This window comes from Takifugu flavidus, chromosome 1, assembly GCF_003711565.1.
Source record: "Takifugu flavidus isolate HTHZ2018 chromosome 1, ASM371156v2, whole genome shotgun sequence".
Taxonomy (NCBI): Eukaryota; Metazoa; Chordata; class Actinopteri; order Tetraodontiformes; family Tetraodontidae; genus Takifugu; species Takifugu flavidus.
This window is the reverse complement of record NC_079520.1, coordinates 27,075,164-27,096,750: the sequence shown is the minus strand read 5'-3', so window position 1 is coordinate 27,096,750 and position 21,587 is coordinate 27,075,164. Positions and strand designations below refer to the sequence as shown.

The 21,587-nt window shown below is 47.4% G+C and overlaps 3 protein-coding genes across 7 annotated transcripts; 1 reads left to right on the top strand and 2 right to left on the bottom strand.

The window, feature by feature from the left end:
• Nucleotides 1-213: 213 nt before the first annotated feature.
• Nucleotides 214-2,056, bottom strand: LOC130539863 (peroxiredoxin-like 2A). Its single transcript, XM_057058568.1, has 5 exons — nucleotides 1,643-2,056; nucleotides 1,467-1,558; nucleotides 967-1,107; nucleotides 688-852; nucleotides 214-594 (listed from the first exon to the last, which is right to left on the bottom strand). Exons 1-5 carry the CDS (start codon nucleotides 1,785-1,787, stop codon nucleotides 481-483), a joined length of 657 nt encoding a protein of 218 aa, XP_056914548.1. The 5' UTR covers nucleotides 1,788-2,056; the 3' UTR covers nucleotides 214-480.
• Nucleotides 2,057-2,519: 463 nt separating this feature from the next.
• LOC130539852 (translation initiation factor IF-2-like) lies at nucleotides 2,520-4,483 on the bottom strand. Of its 5 annotated transcripts, none has more exons than XM_057058548.1 (7): nucleotides 4,413-4,483; nucleotides 4,141-4,314; nucleotides 3,774-3,908; nucleotides 3,440-3,601; nucleotides 3,180-3,353; nucleotides 2,963-3,097; nucleotides 2,520-2,871 (listed from the first exon to the last, which is right to left on the bottom strand). In XM_057058548.1, the coding sequence occupies exons 2-7, from the start codon at nucleotides 4,285-4,287 to the stop codon at nucleotides 2,602-2,604; spliced, it is 1,023 nt and encodes a 340-aa protein (XP_056914528.1). In that variant the 5' UTR covers nucleotides 4,288-4,314; nucleotides 4,413-4,483; the 3' UTR covers nucleotides 2,520-2,601. The 5 variants fall into 5 exon arrangements, 4 of the variants coding, with proteins under 4 accessions (XP_056914528.1, XP_056914497.1, XP_056914519.1 ...); XM_057058517.1 differs by having other exon boundaries at nucleotides 3,180-3,359; nucleotides 4,413-4,482; XM_057058539.1 differs by having other exon boundaries at nucleotides 2,520-2,868; nucleotides 3,180-3,359; nucleotides 4,413-4,482.
• A 1,078-nt stretch (nucleotides 4,484-5,561) lies between these two features.
• scn4aa (sodium channel, voltage-gated, type IV, alpha, a) lies at nucleotides 5,562-20,960 on the top strand. The gene is made up of 27 exons (XM_057058367.1): nucleotides 5,562-5,731; nucleotides 9,375-9,678; nucleotides 9,771-9,913; nucleotides 9,976-10,056; nucleotides 10,131-10,259; nucleotides 10,341-10,432; nucleotides 10,500-10,787; nucleotides 11,013-11,076; nucleotides 11,205-11,346; nucleotides 11,458-11,655; nucleotides 11,778-11,942; nucleotides 12,032-12,194; nucleotides 12,757-12,995; nucleotides 13,067-13,240; nucleotides 13,340-13,696; nucleotides 14,895-15,347; nucleotides 15,560-15,601; nucleotides 15,706-15,838; nucleotides 16,082-16,236; nucleotides 16,311-16,484; nucleotides 16,558-16,680; nucleotides 16,981-17,262; nucleotides 17,342-17,395; nucleotides 17,507-17,648; nucleotides 17,740-17,840; nucleotides 18,177-18,447; nucleotides 18,527-20,960. Exons 2-27 carry the CDS (start codon nucleotides 9,424-9,426, stop codon nucleotides 19,795-19,797), a joined length of 5,691 nt encoding a protein of 1,896 aa, XP_056914347.1. The 5' UTR covers nucleotides 5,562-5,731; nucleotides 9,375-9,423; the 3' UTR covers nucleotides 19,798-20,960.
• Nucleotides 20,961-21,587: the final 627 nt, after the last annotated feature.

The following is a 21,587-nucleotide window of genomic DNA, read 5'->3' as shown; positions in this document are numbered from 1 at the left end:
TCAGTTTACGCAGGACGCAGAGTTAAAACCGACGCGCAGATAAAGAGGATTTTTTTTAAAATAAGGTTAATCATGGAATTCCATCGTGAAAAGGCATGTACAGAATTCCTCTTAATCTAAAGAAGCAAAAACAAGCCCTGTTCTGTCTTGCTTGTTTCCCCACCCCATTCTTAAGCCAAGTATTTTGCTTTTGCAGTGATAACCAAGAGCAGCTGAGCAAAAGCTTTGCTTTATTGGTCAAAAGTCCCAAGATAATCGCAACAGCACCACAGTGTATGAGGGATCGTAGTGTAAGATATCAGATCTGCCTTCTCGGCAGAGTTTAAAGCCAGACCATCATGAACACACCCAGATCGACACACCACAGAGTCGATACTGTAACATCTTGGTTTTCACCAAACACATTGATACATTTATAGCATCATTTCACATTTTCCTGCCGCACTGCAAGCCAAATGCAATATTTGTAAATCAGAGCACTTAATTCTGCGTTACAGGCATAAGTTCTTGCGCTATTCTGTCGACAGCTTGGATGACGTCTTCAATGTTGACTTTGTCTCCAAATTCTCTCTCTCTGTGCTCCAGAAGTATTCCCTGGGGGGGGGGGGGGCAAGAACAAACTGTTTTGGAGCGCCTTAAATGACCTGCAGCATTAGAGAAACTTTACACAAGTGCACAGGTTTTTACCTGCTGTTCACGGCCGATGACAAAGACGCCCCCGAGGACGAAGCCTTCGCCGAGAACGTTGCCCATGAAGCCGCTCCTGAAGGCCCTGAGGCCGTTCATCCACACTCCGACCCGCAGGAAGCCCAGAAGACCCATCTTGCGCTCACAGGGCCCATAAAAACGCCTCTGCGAGCACAGAGATAAACAGATCAAACCCCTCAAAGCAGGCCCACACAAATTTCCCCGCAGGTGCTGAACGCATTCCCCAGGTGTTCACGAGGATGCTCCGAGAAAACAGACCTTCTCATCCAAGAAGATCTCCCCCTGGAAGTACGGTCTGAAGTTTTGGATTTCGGTGCCAACATCTTCCTTGACCACAGCGTACAGAGGGACCCCGAGCTGATCCAGCCGGGGCTTCAGAGAGGACAGCTCCGCAGCCTCCTGCAGATTGACCAGCTTTATCCTGCTGCCTTTTTAAAGCGTCAATGGATTTAACAGATAGCTGGAATTAAATACGTCATTCTTCCTTTGTGGTTCTTTCCAGTTGCCCAACAGCAAACTGCTGACCGAGATAATCCCCCATGACAGATTCAAAACTGGTTTTTACAAAACCCTTATTTGTGTATTGAAGGTGCGGCCTTGACAAGATCCCAGATGTTGTGTAACTTGAGATGGTTTAAAACCAACAGAATTCCAGGGACATCACATCTAACTCATGAAATCAGGCGAACACATCTTAAATTAAAAGGCAGACGCTGAGACAGGGAATCAGGAGATCAGGAGATCAGGAGATCGCTCACCTCTCTGCACAAAAATCATCCAGGTCGCCGCACGGCCATGACCACAGCCCCAGAGTTCTCCCACAGGGATTTGGCCTTAAAGGTCTTCGTTTCTGTGCGAGTTGGGATCAAACGGATCACGAGAGCTGCATAAACTGACCCCGTTCGATGTGAACACGCACAACAGCGCGACTCACCTCCCGACAGCGTTTTGAGATCCGTCTCCTCCAAATGTTCCAGAGTCGCCCGCAGCGGAGGCGTCAGGAACGCGTCCGTGATGGAGTTCATCACGGCGGTGACGAAGCCACCGACCGCGGCCAGAAGTTTGGCTAAGAGACCCATCTTTGCGCCTTCGTGCGCGTCTCCTTTACTGCATGTCCCCTTCGACTCCCCAAGTGCGTCAGTCCCTGCAGCAAGCGCGTTTAAATGCCAGTCCAGCAGATCCTCCCAGAGGCTCAAACCTCCAACCAGATGAGCTGATTGCGCGCAGCTGCGTCTGATAAGCGACGCCGCCTGGTCACCAGCTCGACACCCAAAAGGCGTTATGAAACCAACTTTTCTTTCTGCTCAAAGGTCACGTTGGTGGATAAAATCCCGCAGAGCGCTGATTATTCCGCACGTTTCAAAATAAAAGCCACAGAAGTTCGTTCTCATGGTGAAGGAAAAATGACTCCTCCCCAACAAAAGGTTTGAGAGAAGGACACCCTAAACCCTGGAGCCGCCCTTATTTAGTGTCTTGAAGTCATCTTCAGAGTTCTGCAACCAGATCTTGTTTTTCATTCCTTTGATTAGACAAAACAAGCTAGAAGACTGTTGCGTGCAAGGTTATCCTGCCCTGTTTGGGCCCCCTGAGGACAGCCTGGCGCCTCCCGGCAGGAACGGCTCCTCAAATCTGGTGCTGACTCTGCAAACATGAACTGTTGCTGTGTTGGCATCACTTCTCCTCATCTCCAGAACACATCTGGGCCTCACAGAAAGCTGCTGCCGTCTCTTCCTGCTCGTTCTGAAGGCGCCACGCTGTCAGGCTACATCAGCGAAGTGGATCATTTTAGACAAACCGACCAACGCCACACCTTTGATCGCCCGTTGTTTTTATTTTTGTTCATATTTGTCCCTCCACTAACACACACGCCAAAGCTCCAAACACAACCTGGCTTTAAAGGGGTCCTGGTGACATCTGCCCTGCTTGGTCCTCCTCCTCCCGTGACCCATCCTGCCTCTCGTCTGATACGTCTGCTGCTGCATCACTGTTGTCTGGAGCCGAGCTGGTGGCAGCGTGGCTTCCGTCTTCTGGCCCCTGAGAGGGAGGATCCAGAAAGCTCAAAGGAGACACAAACCCCTGCTGAGTTGGTGCCACCTGTTGCTCGGCAGAAACTGCTTCTCCAGCTGGTGACGCCGCATCACCGGCTCCATCTCCATCCACCTGCTGATTAGAAACCGTAGAAATGAAATGAAATCTCAATGTTTCGACGTCTCTGACGTCTACAGCCGGGGTCTGGGGAGTGTTTCAGCGCCACCTTCTGTGTGGGGGAAGCAGGGCGGGGGCTCCGTTTGTCCTGGGGATCGCCGTTCTCAGCGGGTTTGGGGTCGGTCGTGTCTTGACTGGAGGCCGGGTGCGACGCTTCACTCCGTTCAGGTTCAGAGGTTCCAGCCTGTCCAACATGACCCAGACAAAGACAATTATTAAATGTCATCGTGAAAAAAACCCTTTTCTCATTCTCCACTGGGTTTTACCTCCTCGCTGTGTCCATCTTGGTCGGCTTCTTCTATTGCGTCTCTCTGCGCCATCTCCGGTTTCTCTTCTCCAGTGACGTCCGTCAGCGTTCCTGCAGGATCTTCTCTGTTGGGAGCCTCAGTGGAGGAGCTACTGACCCCCCCAGGTTCCTCTTCAGGTCTGGTATCTGCAGCCTTTACCTGACATACACACAGTCTCCTTAAACCAGTATTGGTAGCTTAATATCTGCCCACCAGCATGACAGGTCCATTTTGATCACCTCTGGTTCTGTGCCAACTCCCTCAGGTTCACCTCGAGGGTGGACTGTCTCCTGTTGGCGTTCTGGATCAGGGCTGTTTGCTTTCTCTTCTGCCTTGGTCCTGTTGTCTTCAGCAGCTTCAGCTGGGTTTACATTCCTCCCTGCAGGCTCCTTCTCACAGGTCTGTGTTAATGTTCAAATATTCTCATTTACACTGCTTGATTAATGAAGTTTCCCTTCGCCCTATTTTCTGGACCACTAAGCCTCTATAAGGAAGCACGGGTGACCCACAAAAGGAACTATTGATGTTTCTGTCATTTAATAAATCAAAATAAAATAAACGAGACCTCATCACCTCAGAACGCAGCGTTTTAGTCTCCTGCAGAGCCGGACTGATCTTCCTTTCCTCCTCCTGCAGCTTCTCCAGGTGAGCTTCCTTCGCTCTGGCCTCGGCCCGCTCCTGCTCCAGGACGGCCAGTTTGGCCTTTTTCTGCAAAAAAAAACAAAAAACATGCTGGAAGATGCTATGAATTCTCGCAGGGTCCAGAGTAATTGCAGACGGTCATTTCCCTTAGTTACACTGTGTCTATTTACATTCCGATTTCATACTCGTACACATAAACACACAAACATTCTCTCCGGAGACTAAACAGGAAGGGCCCATTACACACAGTGCGGTGTAACACCGCCCCCTAGTGGCCCGCGCCGGTGCGACTAATTACCTCTTTTTCGTACAGCGCATTTGCGTTGTATTTATGAAGCCAGTGCGCGAGGGACAGGATGGGGTCTGCGGGCTGCTGCTCCGCCACAACAGCTAGTCCCTCCGCCAGACAACTTCCCAGGTGTTTCTTTAAATATTCCGAGTCCATCTTTCTCCAGCTAATCAACAGCTGGTCCTAATTAACACATTCGTAATTGTTAATGGTTAATAAACGCGTTTCACTAAAACGTTTTATTACTTATTCAGTAAATATGCTGCTTCTCGAGAACGTACCTAAATTGCCAAGCCAGCGACGGATGCACCGGATGTAGTGGTAATGTTGCTATGGTAACCGCGTAACACATTTAATCTTCCCTCCATTTAAAAATGGTTCCAACTAGTTAAGTGAAATAAAGTGTAATTGTCTAGAGTAAAATATATATCAGCCACATAATTCGACATTTATATTTACCCACTCTATTTGATCACACTCAGGTGCTTTGAATGTACAATTTATTGCTTATAATTTAATTTTAATACCTTTCAGAGTATTTTATGGATGTTTTCAGCCACCATAAGTCAGTGTATCGATAACAGAAGGAAGGAAATTTCGCTGCAGGCACAATTTCCAAGCAACGGATTACATTTGTAATAACAGATATCATTTTCCGTGTATAATCATACTACGCACCTTTGGGCCAAATATAGCTTTGAGGATCAACTCTCAGAATCATGGCACTGATGCTCTGCTTTCCTTTACACTTCATGTGCAGATGGAATGAAATGGCTGATATTTTCCACCAAGTCTTTCTCTTCCACTGATTCCACAGGGACGTATCAGAAGCAGGTGTTTGAGCATATTTAACGACCATCTGAGTTTTAACATTTTAAAGATATATAGTTGTTTTGGTTTTTTTGCCTGCTTGTGGATTTTCCAGCAACAGCCACAGTTTTTGTTTTAAGGGGACATTATTCATTACATTATGGTTCTATTAGCAATCATCATGTTTGCACTCAACAGTTTAAAGCCAGTTTGAAAAATTAGATGTGAAAATTCTATACAACTAATTAATGTTTTGCATAAATTACTTATGCTTCAAACACAATAATTATTTTTTTTTGTGTGTTTAAACCACTATTGGTGCATAAAATTTAGGTACACATTCTTCCCATGCTTGTTCCCCAGAACATTAATTAACCAAAACCAGTAAGTTTCAGTTGGAGGATATTATTTATTTTAGAATCGCAATAGATTGGGTCAAAATCTGCCAACTATCAGACTAGCTGGTGATGCTGCAGTCCGGCTTTTGCACGTGTGATTTCCAAATAGGTGCGTGAATGATGGAAATGCTGTGCTGCAGTGGCCAGCTGTGTGGGAACGAGGCCGGTGACGGGTTCCCCTCCTGAAGTGTCAAAGGTCCGCTCTGAAGCTACCTGGAGCGCCTCCTCCGGTTTCACTGCAGGACACCACTGCGTCAGCAACAGCTGTCCTGCAGCCCTGCACTGGCTCCCACAAGGGGAGAGTGACGCCCTCGGAGTGAGGCTTGACAGAAGACTGTTTTCACTCCTATTTTTGTGGGATTCTGTTGGAAATATTTGTGTTAACTTGCAAGGTACGTAACCCACCATCTGCTTTGTGTTGAGCCTGGAAATAAGCGACACCGGTGAAAGAAAGGGTTTCCAGTCCGTCTGCAGCCTGAAAGACTCACAGCTTCCGAATGGCTTATTGGAAGTACTGGTTTTCATGGTTGTCACTTTGCTGTTTATTCCTCATGCCAGACGGACTTGAGCAGGTTTGGCTTTTGGAATTATTTGTGCTTGTGTGGATTTCCAGAATATTTAGTTTGATAGAGAACAGTTTCCATTTCAAGCAGAGGTCAGAAAACATGTCAGATTGTTTTCTTGGCCCTCAGAATAGAAATCAAATCAAATCTCTCTCTTTTAAAAAAAGTTAGACCCCCCTTTGACTAATTATAAACGCGAGGCTGTAAGTGAGCTTGGGTCAGAGTTCATAGCTTCAAGGCTTTGCAGCAGTTTCTTTTCATTTGAGCCCGCGTGTGTGTCGCGGAGGTGACGAGCTCTTGCTATTTAACAACAGTAAGTGTTAGTGAAAACTGCGCACGAGCATCATAGCAGACCCAGGTGATGCCCTGGACACATGGCAGTAATGTCCAGTGTGGACACTTTGCAACCTTCAAAGTGCCCAGTGAGAGTTCTCCCTCCGGGGCCGAGCTGATATTTTTAGCCTGTGCCTTCATGACGAGTGGGAACGATACTCCGATGCTGTAGATGCTCCTATCTCAACATTTCACCGTCATTAATCCATGCTACTCAAATCAGAGGTCTGCAGAGACTGGTCCTGCTCAGAGCTTTGGAAGCGGTGGAGCCTGGCGCTCGCATTATCTCTTCCTGAGGGTCTCTTATGTAACCGGATGGGCTCTGGTCCCAGCAAGGGAGCCAAGGCAGAGTTTAACATGGCGGAGGATTATCAGGTGGTGTTTCAAGAGCTCACACTCAGTTTCGGTTGCATTATTTCTCTTTAAATGTTGTCATTCACAGACTCTGTGCTGTTTCCATCCCATTGCGCTCATGTTGCGTAACCTGCACTTAGGTGCGCCGGTGATTTTCCTCCCCTCGTCAGTGTTGGTCTGCATCTTGCATCACATGCTCTTCTTGGACGGTGAAGGTGTTGGTTTTGAGTTTCTTTCATCAAGTGATACCATGAGACAGCCTGTCTTGGCTTCTGATTTTTTTTTTTTTTTTTCCAATGTGTTTTTTAAAAAAAACAAAAACGTTCCACTTTATTTTTTTTTAATCCTAACTGCTCCGCAGTTTGACTTTGTTGCATTTTTATCCTCGGAGGCGAGCGGCAGACGTCGAGCATTGATCTTTCAACGTGAAAAGAGCCGCTCCCCCCAGCTCGTGACGGAGCTGGGTAGAATATTCTCCATATCACTCTCACATGCAGTCTGCTCAGATTTCTGTGCACCCATCACAAAGGCCAAATAGGTCAATTAAACATGGCGCAACTCCTTGAACCACCTATATTGTTCCCAGTCCAGTGAAATCTGCAAGTATGTTGTCAACGTATATGACCATCCTGTGGTAATTCCATACAGTTATATTATATTACGTTCTCCTCCACTCCTCAGTATGTAGAAACTGCAAGTTACGGCAGCTGTTCCTTTCACTGTAACATCCCGCATGTCGGGGTTAAGCTACAGGCCCCTCACATCCGATAAAGACATCAGACTTGAGTAGTTATTGAAGCCGCGAACGTCCCGAGCATTTACAGCCGTGTTTACCTCGGCGGACTGATTTTAAAGCGTGTAAATGGGCTCTGGTGGTGACGGGGAACGTTGCAGGAACTGGTGCAGAGGTGCGTTTTCATGAGCCTCCCTATAGGGTTTGAGGTTAACTGGTGGGTGACAGGGTGTTGAAGCCGAGGGAGGGAGAGGACGAACCGCGGCGTTGCGATTTGACCCCGTGAGAAAACAGCCAGCGTGGTGAAGTTCAAAGGACATAGGTATAAAAATACCTTCGCTCTGTGGGTTTGTTGTTTACAACCTGAACACATTCCAGACTCATCTCCACCACAGGTCACCCTCCAGTTAAATAAATGGACCGTGCATAATAGCAGCTACGACAGCAGCAATATAACTTAAAAATCGTCTTGTGAGAATCATTTCTATCATTTCTACAGCAAACTCTTTTAATGAAGGTGTGTTTTACAGCTCATTAGTGCTCTTAAATGTATTCGGCTACCTAACAGTGACTTTGATGCCCCAAATTGTGTAATTTTCCCTTTCTGTGCATTGATTTCACCTGGTTGTCAAAGTAATTTACTGCCAACTCTTTAATCTTTTTTGGGCTCGCCTTAAGAGCTCTCAAAGCCCCTATTTCCATTGAGTTCTTTGATCCAACATGTTCTCTTAGATCCTGTGGTCGCTGCCTGCTTGGCCCCCAGACGGTGGGATGCTTGGCCACTGTCTGCTCTTCTAGTTAGGGTGGCCGTCAGGAAATTATACAGAGGCATAAGAGGAAATAAGCAGCTTAGGAGCGGGCTCATTCCAGCAGAAGCTTGTGCTGTGGTGCACGGGGAGATTTGCAGATTGAATCGATGACTGCGTGAACGATTGTGTGAGGACGCCGCAGATTTATTTATTTGTTCCAAAAGTCAAGGTGCTGATTTTAGAAAACGGGAACACGGGTCCCGCTTTGTTGTGCTTGAGTGATTGGGGATCCAGGCTTTGATGAGTGATAGCGTTAACATGGAATGTTTGAAATCTGCTTCGCATGAACGAGGGCTTTATGGCCCCAGGTGTCATGTAGCGGTGGCAGGGGGCCAGGGTGCAGAGTCGGAAGCTTAGCGTGTTGAGGGGCCCCGTGTAAAAAAGAAGGTAGTAGAAGAGAGGAGTCAGTTTGGTAAGATAAGCCGGTGTGCTGTCCTGTTTATCGGAATGATGTGAGGCAAAGAGCGAAGGCTCGGCCAGGAAGGAATGAGCAGAGTCATCGGGCCCCTGTAACATGACGCTCCGTCTTGACGGCCTGGAGCAGCTGGGAGCCATCATATCTGTGCGAATGTGTGTCTCCTGACATGTGTGAATGCACCATTTTTCTGCTCAAGTCAGATTGTCTGAGAGGGTGAGAGCGCCCTATATTATCAGTCAATGGTCACGCTCACACCAGCAAACGTTGGGGCTGGTTTCGGCGCACACTCGCAGCTCTTCCATGTTATACTTGGCTTACATTCATCAGTTGAAGGGAATCTTGACTTAATTGCTTCATTTTTTACATTACTTATAACCGGAACCCCAAAGCGACAGTACCTAATCATAGATGGTGTTTTTGGTTGGTTTGAATTCTCCTGTAACATTTGCTGTTTCAGTGGATTCTGCACAGGGCAGGAAAAGTGCGTTAGCTTACGACACCGATGATAGCGAAAGCCTAACTTTAGCTGTTCAAAATAAAACTGCTGCGGATGTTAAATGCATCAATAGATGTAAGCAAACGCCACCTGAACCCAATATAGAGCATCTGCTGAGCTAATAAGTAATCTGATGTGGATGAATAATATCACAGTCTCTTTAGAACGGTGGGAAAGTTTAGTGCAGCTTCTTATTTTTGTTCCATCTTGACAGTTCTGACTGTGAACTTACTTAAAACCTGGGAAAAGAGAGGGTACCATCTTCCAGACTGCCAAAAATGGTCTTAAAGAGTAAAACTACACCATATTTACCCAACTTCTCTCTCCAGAATCTTCAAGGGAAACCCTGAAGTGGTGACATCCCTTTGCGATGCGAAGATGGCGACCATTCTCCCTCCCCCAGGCACTGCTTTGTTCCGCCACTTCACCCGGCAATCACTGGCGACCATCGAAAGGCTCAAGGAGGAAACTCTGATTGCCCCTAAAGCAGGGGCCCATGAGGAGGAAGAGCCACCCACTCCCAACCCTGATCTGGAGGCAGGCAAAAGTCTGCCCATGATCTTTGGAGACCCTCCATCAGAGCTGCTCGGGACTCCTCTGGAGGACATTGACCCCTTCTACAAAGCACAGAAAGTCAGTCAGAGGCCACAAGGCTCTTCGGTTCTATCTGCAGCTGGTCAACCGCGAACAGAATTCCTGTATAACGTCCACTGTGTGTTTTTCAGACATTCGTTGTCGTCACCAAAGGAAACACAATCTACAGGTTCAATGCTGAGCCAGCGTGCTACATTCTGAGCCCTTTTAGTTTGGTGAGAAGAGGAGCCATAAAGATTCTCATACATTCATATCCTTTTGCCCAGCTTTTCGGGTATCAAGCGACGCCCGTAAGACAAAACAGTTCTTTCCTTAACCGTGTCTTAAATTATTTAGCACGCTCATCATGATTACGATCCTGTCAAACTGTGTATTCATGACGATGAGCAACCCTCCAGCATGGAGTAAAACAGTGGAGTGAGTATGGTCAGCGTTTTGTGGTCACCTCAAATGCTTCACACCTCTTACTCGTGTTGTTTTGCCCTTTTTAGGTATGTTTTTACTGGCATCTACACCTTTGAGGCAACGGTCAAAGTGTTGTCTCGAGGTTTCTGTGTTGGACCTTTTACATTCCTACGAGACCCATGGAATTGGCTGGATTTCATGGTGATCAGTATGGCGTAAGTGCATCAATGAGCGTGTGTTCTTCTTATGTGCCGTGGTTTCATTTGACAACTGGGGTCCACGTCTCTGTCTGACAGGTACATCACCGAGTTCGTCGACCTGGGCAACGTCTCTGCCCTCAGGACATTTCGTGTGCTTCGCGCCCTTAAAACAATTACTGTGATTCCAGGTCAGTTTAGCAGAAACCGCAGTAGAGAACAGGTTCATCATCGTTTCAATCAACTGTATTTCGCCAGGTTTGAAGACCATTGTGGCCGCCTTGATCCAGTCCGTGAAGAAAATGGTGGACGTCATGATTCTGACCGTTTTCGCTCTGGCTGTTTTCGCCCTCGTCGGCCTCCAGCTGTTTATGGGAAATCTGCGGCACAAATGCATAAGGTGGCCGATCGCAAACGAAACCGCATCAGAACTTTTCAACGGCACCGTGTTTAACGACACGCTGTCATACAACGACACCACGTGGCTCAACGACACGCTGGACTCAAACAGCACCTTCGATTTTACTGAATATATTGAAAACGCCGGTAGGTCTGACATCTTTTGAGTTAGGCGACCCGGTCCAAGGAGTTCCACAGACATGCCGGGTTTTGTGTCCTACCAGGCAGACAGCTGCTGCCTAAGGAATCCATCTGGTACGACCGAAAACCCGTCACGGCTGTGGCACTCGCAGGATCGGGTAGCCTTCCCCTGCTTTAGGCAAAGGCTGTGAAATAGTGAAATAATATATATATTTTTTCATCTGGTTACAGAGAATCAGTATTTCCTGGAAGGCAGCAAAGACGCTCTGCTCTGTGGAAACAGCACGGATGCTGGGTAGGAATTGTGCTCATTTCCTGTTCACGCTGCACTGGAGTCCAAGTGAAATTACGAAGCCGTGTTGTCGCTTTAGTATTGATGTTTTGTTTGGTGGCAACTGTCCTACACTGACTGTCTGTTGATAGAAAGTGCCCAGAAGGATACTTGTGCATGAAGGCTGGGAGGAACCCCAACTATGGCTACACCAGCTTTGACTCTTTTGGCTGGGCCTTCCTCGCCCTCTTCAGACTCATGACCCAGGACAACTGGGAGAGCCTTTTCCAGCTGGTTGGCCCTTCTTTCATTGGTTACAATCACATATAGGACGCCACCTTAAAGTGAAAGTCATGTCACCGAATCTGTCCTTAGTTCTCGTAGTTTCTTCTTTGATCCACACAGACCTTGCGGGCAGCTGGTCAGACATACATGCTGTTTTTCGTGGTGGTCATCTTTCTGGGCTCTTTCTACCTCATCAACCTTATCCTCGCTGTGGTAGCCATGGCCTATGATGAACAGAACCAGGCAAGTCAGCAAGAGGCCAAAGAGAAAGAGGAGGAGTTCCAACGGCTACTGGAGCAACTCAAGAACCAGGAGCAGGTTAAAGTCGCTCGCTATAGTATTTCAAGAGACATTTTCGCCTGAGGCCACATCATGGTGGCTCCTTGTAGATTAAACGGAAGCATTTAAAATTACATCTTGTTTTTAATTCCCTGAAACAGGCTCAGGTTCTGGGGAGCAGGGCCAGTCTTACCAGCAAGAAGTCAGTTAGCCTCACCTCTGATGTTGCAGATGATGAACAGAGCCTTGAAAATAATGAAGCTTTAAAGGACTGCAATGGCAGACCTATTCCACGCCTGATCATCAGAGCGCCCACCATGAAGGAGGTAAGTCTGTCACCCCGGGTTGGTTTTATCGTGAAGATCTTTCCCCACTGTGGGCCTGCAACTGGCAGATCACTCAAAATGTCCCCTAGTCTGCTGCAGATTATGAACTCAGAGAGAAAGAGGAAAGCTCCGTGCACAGTGTGCTTCATTTGGATGAACCAGGCCTGAGGGAGAGATCTGCCAGTGTGGCTACTGCAGCTGCCAGTGTGGCTACTGCAGCTGCCAGTGTGGCTACTGCAGCTGCCATGGAAGGTAAAGTTCCCATTAAGACAACCATTTCTAAAGGCTGTCATGAGGAACGTCCAGAAGTAGGATTTATTTAACAGTTAAAGCAAAAAGATGACACATCAACGCTCTCCTATTTTAAGATACTATTTGTACACTAAAGACCAGCATGCCAGTGTCAGTGTCAAGTTCCTTCAGGAAATGAAGAAATACACAAGGATTTAAGCAGAGATGCTCTAATCTGAGCTGCGATTCCTCAGATTATCGAGCTGCTGCTAACGCTAATCCACAGGCAGTACAGTAGCGTTTTTGTAGGCCTCCTCATAGTTGGGATAATCACATTCTGTGCTGAGAAGTCCCTGACAGCAGCCAGTGTTGTGACCTTGTGGTGTTAAGCTTTGGCTATTTCTGCTCAACCACAAATGGGCACTCTTGAACCTGGAAGTCTAACGGTGCTCTTTACTGCTTTCCGCTTACTCCATGTGACATATGCAAACCACTTTAAAGGGTTAAAGATTTCAAGTTATGCCAGGAATTTCTGTTTAATTTGTCCTAACTAAAGATCAGGGTTCTGTTCATCTCTGTCTAGAGTTGGAGGAGGCCCAGAGGCCTTGCCCACCTATCTGGTACAGATTTGCTGACATCTTTCTAAAGTGGAACTGCTGCGAAAAGTGGGTGGTCTTCAAAAAGTGGGTGCACTTTGTGGTGATGGACCCCTTCGTGGACTTGGCCATCACCATCTGTATTGTGCTCAACACCTTGTTCATGGCCATGGAGCATTACCCCATGACCGAAGAGTTCGACTACATGCTTTCAGTGGGAAATCTGGTCAGTTTATCATCGGAAAACCACCAAATATCCCCGCTGAATTAACGCTGCATGAAGATACATTTCTACAGGTTTTCACAGGAATCTTCGCGGCGGAAATGTTCTTCAAATTGATCGCCATGGATCCGTACTACTATTTCCAAGTTGGCTGGAACATTTTTGACAGCATCATCGTCACGCTCAGTCTGGTGGAGTTAGGACTTGCAAACGTCCAGGGGCTGTCCGTCCTCAGGTCCTTCCGTCTGGTGAGAAGGATGTCCCTCCGTCTGCGTGCTTGTTCTCATTCACTACAATCCTGACGTTACTCACGCGCTTGCTTGCGTTCTGTTCTGTGTTGGAGATAGCTTCGGGTCTTCAAACTTGCCAAGTCCTGGCCCACGCTCAACATGCTGATCAAGATTATCGGTAATTCAGTTGGAGCTTTAGGGAATCTGACTTTGGTGCTGGCCATCATCGTCTTCATCTTCGCTGTGGTGGGGATGCAGCTCTTCGGCAAAAGCTACAAGGACTGCGTGTGCAAGATTTCCTCCGACTGCGAGCTGCCACGCTGGCACATGAACGACTTCTTCCACTCCTTCCTCATCGTGTTCCGCATCCTGTGCGGCGAGTGGATCGAGACCATGTGGGACTGCATGGAGGTGGCTGGAGCCGGGATGTGCTTGGTTGTCTTCATGATGGTCATGGTCATCGGGAACCTCGTGGTGAGTTATATATCTGTCACATTACCCAGACTGTACTTTGAGTTTAGATTGAATTTGTAATTTGACATGAAATCTGGCGGCTGCCATCATCCCAGAGCTGCCTCTCAGCTACATATACAACGTATATAAACATCAGAGCAACTGCTGCTGGTGTAAAGCCGACAAGCTGCTGTTAAATGTCTTGCTAATTCTAGCCGGGGTTGGTTTTTACGTCTAAAGTTAGGAGACGGTTTTATGAAAACTTGTTAACAGAATCATACCTACAAGCAGAAGTATATATCAGACAAATGAATGTATGCAATTTTCCCGATGTGGGATCAATAAAGTCTTTTATCCTTATCCTTATCCTTATGCAGTAGTTTTTGGGGTGGTTAATAGATGGATTACAGCTCCAGGGAAACCCAGGGGGCTTTTATTTAGTTCACTTTTTAAATTCGGTGCCCCCAGACATGTTGCCTTGGCTTCGACGGGCACGTACACGCGCACAATGCAGAGGCACAGTCTCAGGCATGACTTGAGTGCGGTGTTTAATCACAAGAACTAAAAGCATTTCCTGTGAGGTTATTCATAGATGTAAAAAAGGAAACGGCTCATCTGCAAGCTGACAAAAGTATGACGGCGGCGGCGCTGTGCCAGGATCCGCTCACCTTATACAATGTGTGCACCTACACGTTTAAATTACTAAACACTTAATTATATGCTGACAGTATACACTTACTGGTTGGGGGTTCTATTTAAATCCACAGTATGAGCCACCAAACAGTGTTTTTGACCTTGAGTATGTGCTAAGATCAAGCTCAAGTAATCATGTTGCCACTGATGGAACAAACGCAGACAGCTGGGCGAGGGAAGCTCAGGTGGCAGCGGGACGGGGTGTTCAGGAAAAGTCATTTGATAGCAGTAATTAATGAAGAGGTCATTATACAGGGTCACCACAGCATATGGAGCAGGGTGGACATAACTGGCATGTATAGCGTGTAAAGGCATGAATGGAGGTCCTCTGGCATTGAGGCTAGAAAAATGGAGCCCGAATCTGTATTATGGTCAGTTATGACCTCATTTTAACATAAAAAATATCTACAAAGCACATTGTAGCAGGGTTATTTATGTCATTTTCTATTTCATATATGCAGAATCTGATCGACACTTTGTTGGTGACTGATGGACTCCCAATCCGCTCCTGGTTTTCTTTTGTCAGGTGTTGAATCTCTTCCTGGCCCTGCTGCTCAGCTCATTCAGCGGAGACAACCTCTCGGTCGGAGACGACGATGGAGAGCTGAACAATCTTCAGATCGCCATCGGAAGGATCACACGAGGCGGCAACTGGCTCAAAGCCTTCCTAATCGGAACGCTTCAACGGGTTCTTGGAAGGGAACCACAGAAGCCGGCCGAGGAGGACCCTGCGGATGAGGGGGAAGGGAAAACGGAGGGAATGGAAATGAATCACCTGGATGGTTTTAAATTGGCAGACGGGATCGCCAACTGTCTTGTGGGAGGCCAGCCATCGGGGGTGACTCTAGATGGAGAGTCCAGTATCACCGTCCCCATCGCCCTGGGAGAGTCGGACTCTGAAAACCCAAGCGAGGACGATGATGACCAAGAAGACGATGTCGACTCAGAGGTCACATGTGAGGAAAATGAACATCACTCCGTAAGTAACAGCACGCTTCCACGTCATTTCTGGGTTGTTTGTCCGGCTGCACGGTTGCCTGCGAACATCCATAGAAAACTTCAAAGTTGGTGGCAAACCTTCACAAGTTCTCTGCCCATGTGAGACCTTTGCATGACCCTTTACAATGTTTCTAAAACCTGTGGCGTATGTTTTTACCCTGGTCATCGATGTTTGTTCCTGCACTGCCGCAGGACGGTGTGGAGGATGAGTTTGGTGTGCTACAGCATGTCAAAGTGAGTCTCCTCTTACTCACATAAACACGATCCCCTGTTGTTGTGAGCCGACACCACACAACAGCTCTCATTCTAACTGAGCTTTAATTGTGATTTTTCTTTAGCTGATGGGCGCTTTGACTGATGGCGATTCTTCAGTGTGCAGCACAGTGGACTATCAGCCCCCAGAGCCTGAAGTCCAAGAGGAGGAAGAGGAAGAGCCGGACCTGGTGGAGCCAGAGGCCTGCTTCACTGACAGTATGAACCACCTCCACGTTGTTCTCGTTGTCACAAGCAAGATTGTCATTTACAGAAACCAGAAATTTAAGGTGAGGAAAGTGGTGCCGATGGCCAGCTGTGGAGACGGACAGAGGAGAAGAGCAAACACATACATCATACATGTAGTTATGCACTAGGATGAGCTTGACTACACATTAAAGGAGCTAAAACTGGGGGTCCACCATGTTGGTGAGGTCTCACCCACAGTTTCCTGTCGCTCAGACTGTGTGAAGCGCTGGCCTTGTCTGAACGTGGACATCAGCCAGGGGAAAGGAAAGAAGTGGTGGAACCTCCGCAAGACCTGCTTCACTATTGTGGAGCATGACTGGTTTGAGACCTTCATCATTTTCATGATCCTCCTCAGCAGCGGAGCTCTGGTAAGTTGCCGTTAGCGTGGCGAGTCTTTTAGGAAAGACGTCAGTCTCCTTGAAGCCTCTTTGTCCTCCGGCAGGCCTTTGAAGACATATACATCGAAAGACGAAGAACCGTGAAAATTGTCCTGGAGTTTGCTGACAAAGTTTTCACCTTCATCTTTGTCATCGAGATGCTCCTGAAATGGGTCGCCTATGGCTTCAAGACCTACTTCACCAATGCCTGGTGCTGGCTGGACTTTTTCATCGTGGACGTGAGTTTCCTCTGCATTGACTCCATCACATTAAAGCTTGGCTTTAAAGGGACCTGTTGTGATTCCGCCTCAGATTTCTCTGATCAGTCTATCTGCCAACTTGATGGGCTTCTCTGACCTCGGACCAATCAAATCGCTCAGAACTCTCAGGGCTCTGCGGCCTCTTCGGGCGCTGTCCAGATTTGAAGGGATGAGGGTGAGAATGCGGCGGCTCCTTGAATGTGCATGGCTAAAACTGATTTACAAGAAGGTAAAGATGTGACATCTGTGTTATTGTACTGACCTGACTGGGGTTTTTGTGTGTTGAATGCATGTTTACACCGCGGCTGTTGGCTCAGAGTTCCTTCAGGTAAGGCTAATGATTCAGTTTAAGAGCAAGTTTGGTGCTAACTTACTCCGAGTTTGGCATGCTAAGTTAGCATTATCTAAAAAGACAAAAACAGATTACTTGGTCAATTTTCCTCTAATCTAAAGAAGCCCCTCATTTGTCGACCAGGTGGTGGTGAACGCTCTCATCGGAGCCATTCCCTCAATCTTCAACGTGCTCCTGGTGTGCCTGATCTTCTGGCTCATCTTCAGCATCATGGGAGTGAATCTGTTTGCGGGGAAGTTCTACCGCTGCATCAACACCACCACGGCGGAGCTCTTCCCCATCTCTGTGGTCAACAACAAGAGCGACTGCGTGGCGCTGCAGGAAGCCACGCAGGAGGCCCGCTGGGTCAACGTCAAAGTCAACTACGACAACGTGGCAAAAGGCTACCTGTCGCTGCTTCAAATCGTTAGTAAATTACTTTTGCTCCTAGAGTATCTGGAGGAACCGTTTATTGTGTTTCACAGGCAATTTTCTCTATTTTTAGGCAACTTTTAAAGGCTGGATGGATATTATGTATCCTGCGGTTGACTCAAGAGAGGTACTTTGAGAAAGAAATCTTTATCTATGGGATGATTTTGTCGGCCAGTAACTCCTGGAGTGTTCAAAGGTGAAACATCACCACTTTTAGAGTTTACTGTGTTACTTTTAGGTGGAAGAGCAACCTTCTTATGAGATCAACCTCTACATGTACATCTACTTCGTCATCTTTATCATCTTTGGCTCTTTCTTCACGCTGAACCTCTTCATCGGCGTCATCATCGACAATTTCAACCAGCAGAAGAAAAAGATAAGTGTTGCTCTTTTTCTCAGATGCTAGCAACCAGAACGATGCGGCAGGTTAAACCCAGAATGACGGATTCTTTCGCGCTCATCTGCACTTAGGAGACAAAGACATCTTCATGACAGAGGAGCAGAAAAAGTACTACGAAGCCATGAAGAAACTCGGCTCAAAGAAGCCGCAGAAGCCGATCCCACGTCCAGCTGTAAGTCGGCCAGAATCTTTTAGTTGAAACGGGATCCGAAGGGGTCCAAAGTTGGGCCATGCTAACAGTAGAAATCAGTGGAACACAAAACAGGGGCTAGGCTATCATGCACAGAGGGAAGGGACAGTGAGGTGATTAGGAAGGTTGGGGAGGCCGTAGGAAGCACCCCAGGGGAAGACGGACCCCTCAAAACTCTGTTCATCAAGCTATAAAACCGGTAGTTGTGCTAGCTCAGCCGGCATGAACGGCATGTGGATGAAAAGAGTGACCATTGACCTTTACTGCTGGTGTGAACAGACCCAATGACCCTTCCCACCTTTTCCCTTTGACCCACAGAACCTAATCCAGGGGCTAGTGTTTGACTTCATCAGTCAGCAGTTCTTTGACATCTTCATCATGGTGCTCATCTGTCTCAACATGGTCACCATGATGGTGGAGACGGACGACCAGAGTCCGGCGAAGGAGGACTTCCTCTTCAAAGTGAACGTGGCTTTTATTGTGGTCTTCACCGGGGAGTGCACGTTAAAGCTCTTCGCCCTGCGACATTACTTCTTCACCAACGGCTGGAATATTTTTGATTTTATTGTGGTCATCCTGTCTATAGCTGGTGAGGATTTAGTTTGGGATGTCCACGGCCACGAAGGACTTTGGTCATTCACGAGCGTTTTTCTTCCCCTCTTTTTCAGGCACGATGCTCTCGGACATCATTGAAAAGTACTTTGTCTCGCCGACGCTGTTCAGAGTGATCAGACTGGCCAGAATCGGCAGGATTCTGCGTCTCATTAAAGGAGCGAGGGGCATCCGGACGCTTCTCTTCGCTCTGATGATGTCACTTCCTGCCCTCTTCAACATCGGGCTCCTGCTCTTCCTCATCATGTTCATTTTCTCCATATTCGGCATGTCGAACTTTGCTTACGTCAAAAAGGAGGCCGGGATCAATGACATGTTTAACTTTGAGACCTTCGGCAGCAGCATCATCTGCTTGTTCCAGATCACCACGTCAGCAGGCTGGGACACGCTTTTGCTTCCGATGCTGAACAAGGAGCCCCCGGACTGCGATCCGGCGTTCGAAAACCCGGGCACAGACGTGAAGGGCAACTGTGGCAACCCGATGATGGGCATGGTGTTCTTCTGCAGCTACATCATCATCTCATTCTTAGTGGTGGTTAACATGTACATCGCCATCATCTTAGAGAACTTCAATGTGGCGCAGGAGGAAAGCGGCGACGTGCTGTGCGAGGAAGACTTCGAGATGTTCAACGAGACTTGGGAGAAGTTCGACACGGGCGGAACTCAGTTCATCGAGTATAGCCAGCTGTCGGATTTCTGCGACGCCTTGCAAGAGCCGCTCAGGGTGGCCAAGCCCAACAGGCAACGTCTGATTGAAATGGATCTGCCGCTGGTCATTGGAGACCGCATCCACTGCGTGGACGTGCTGTTGGCGGTCACCCAGGAGGTGTTGGGAGACACGATTGAAATGGTGGCGATGCGGGAGAGCATCGAGGCCAAGTTCAACCTCAACAACCCCACCTCGGCCTCCTACGCACCCATTACCACAACAGTACGGCAGAAGGAAGAAGACATGGCCGCCGTGGTCATCCAGAGGGCTTACCGGAACCACCTGCACAAGCGCGGCATCCACCACGCCGCTTACATCCAGCGCTCAAAGACGGGCCGAAAGGCCGCAAGCGAGGACGCGCCTGAAAAAGAGGGACTGCTGGCGAAGAAGATGGGAGCGCTCTACGGGAGCGACGCGGACCTCGCAGAAGAGGTGGAGGGGCTCCGGCGGCGTCCCGATCCTCAGACGCGCTGCTCAGGGGCCCGGTGCAGCCCAGAACCCCCTGAGCCAAATATCATACTGGTTCCTGTAGAAATCACAAACGAGCTTTTATTACATTCTGCCCCCACCCAACAGAGTTCCCCCACGCAGACGATCCTGAGAGAGACAAACGTATAACAGGAAGCTGAGATCAGTAATAAAGGGCTTTTTTTGGTCTTTATTCTTAAACAATAAGCAGCAAATACAACCAGAACAACTGTATAATCTCAAAATCCTACACATGTTGTGCAAGCCAAATCTTTTCTCATTTCACTTGTCCTATGTAGACACTGTTTCAGATTTGAAACCAGACCTTGCTCCAATTAGATCCTGATCTCCGTCGGATCCGTTAACAACAGGGGCCAGCGAACGCAGCGAACGTCCGTCCCCGTGCGTCTCCTTCACAAAAGCCCAGTTTTTGCACTATTTATACCCCTTCCAGGTCAAACTAGAGCAGTTGACTGCATGAGACCTACCTGTTTTCTATCACGTCGTCTTTACACATAAATGCACGTCTTATTGCTGTTCCATGTCTGTTTCTGTCCTCCCGGGGATTTTCAACGTGCGCTTCGTGAACGCGGCCCCGCTCCATTCAAATCTCCCATCCGTGTAATAAGGTGAATTTTCAAGTATCAGCGATTCTTTTGTCAGCTGCTTCAAATGTAAGTTTTACCTCAGGTTGCAGAGTTTTTCTTCCGAAATCACGTCGTGAAACGCTGCACAAACTGAAAGCACGTCTCTGGGGGGGTCCGAGGAGGCCCCTCCACCGTACAGACAAGATGGCAAAGATGAAAATGTGCATCTGCAACGACGTGTGAAATGCAGGCTTCACTGGCTGTTGCAAAAGTCTTAATGTACCGTGTCTTAGTCATGAACAACATAAGCGCTTTCACACTTCTCTGCTTTGTTTTTTTTCTGTTCTCGGTGGGGGTACAAAGGCGAGAATGGGGGGTACAAAGGCGAGGATGGGGGGTATAAAGGTGAGGATGTGTCCTTTACCCAGGGGTCTCTCTCTCTGTCTTATCCTGTCATGGAAGTTGTTGTTTTTTTCCTATCAGGAGTTTGTTACCATTTAAATTGAGACTGTTATTGCTGAACCAGTACACCATACTGGGACGGTACAGTCAACATCTCTTCCTTTTGTTTACATTTCTAGCGGGAATGGAGGGACAAATTGGGGCTTTACTGGCTCACCCATGATCAGCGTTGCTTGTAAACTCACTTTTTTTTCTTTTCGTCTTCTCGATTGTATATTTTGTGTTTTGTTTTTGTAAAATAAATCCACGAAACTGCCCTGCCAATCTAAGCACTTTGTAGTTGTAGCCAGGCTAATGCTTGTTGCTGTGGCAACTGCGCGGGACAATAACACCCTCTAGCGGCCACGTTGCGCATTGCATGTTGCGTTGAACGAAAAGGTGAGTAAAGGCAGACGTTTTGACTCATTCTGTATATTATCTGCTTTAAAAACTAAAGATTTATGCACAAAATACAGTAATCTGGAATCAGATAAGCCGCACTGACTTATTTTAAAATAATTAATAATGGAGATCAGCGTGTGTTCATTAGTTTGTTCTTGAATTAATTACCCGTAAGGCTGCTGCAGAAAAAAAAAAAAAAAAGAGATTGATTAGAGAAAAGAGAAGAAGATATTCAAATATTTTACTGGTAGAGTATCTGCTGCTCACATACCGTTAGAAGTACTGCTGTCATTTAAATATCTTGGGGCAGAAGTGAACACTGCAAAAACGCGTTTCACACACAACAATGTGAATGTTTTACAGGAGAATGAAACTGCGGGATCTTTTTACACCAATATATCACATAATTAATTATTTTCTGCTCTTTTCATGTTTTTTAGATGGGGGGGGGGGGGGGTCCTGTGTAGATTATAAGCTCTGGTAGCTCTGAAAACAGGTCGCTAGATGATC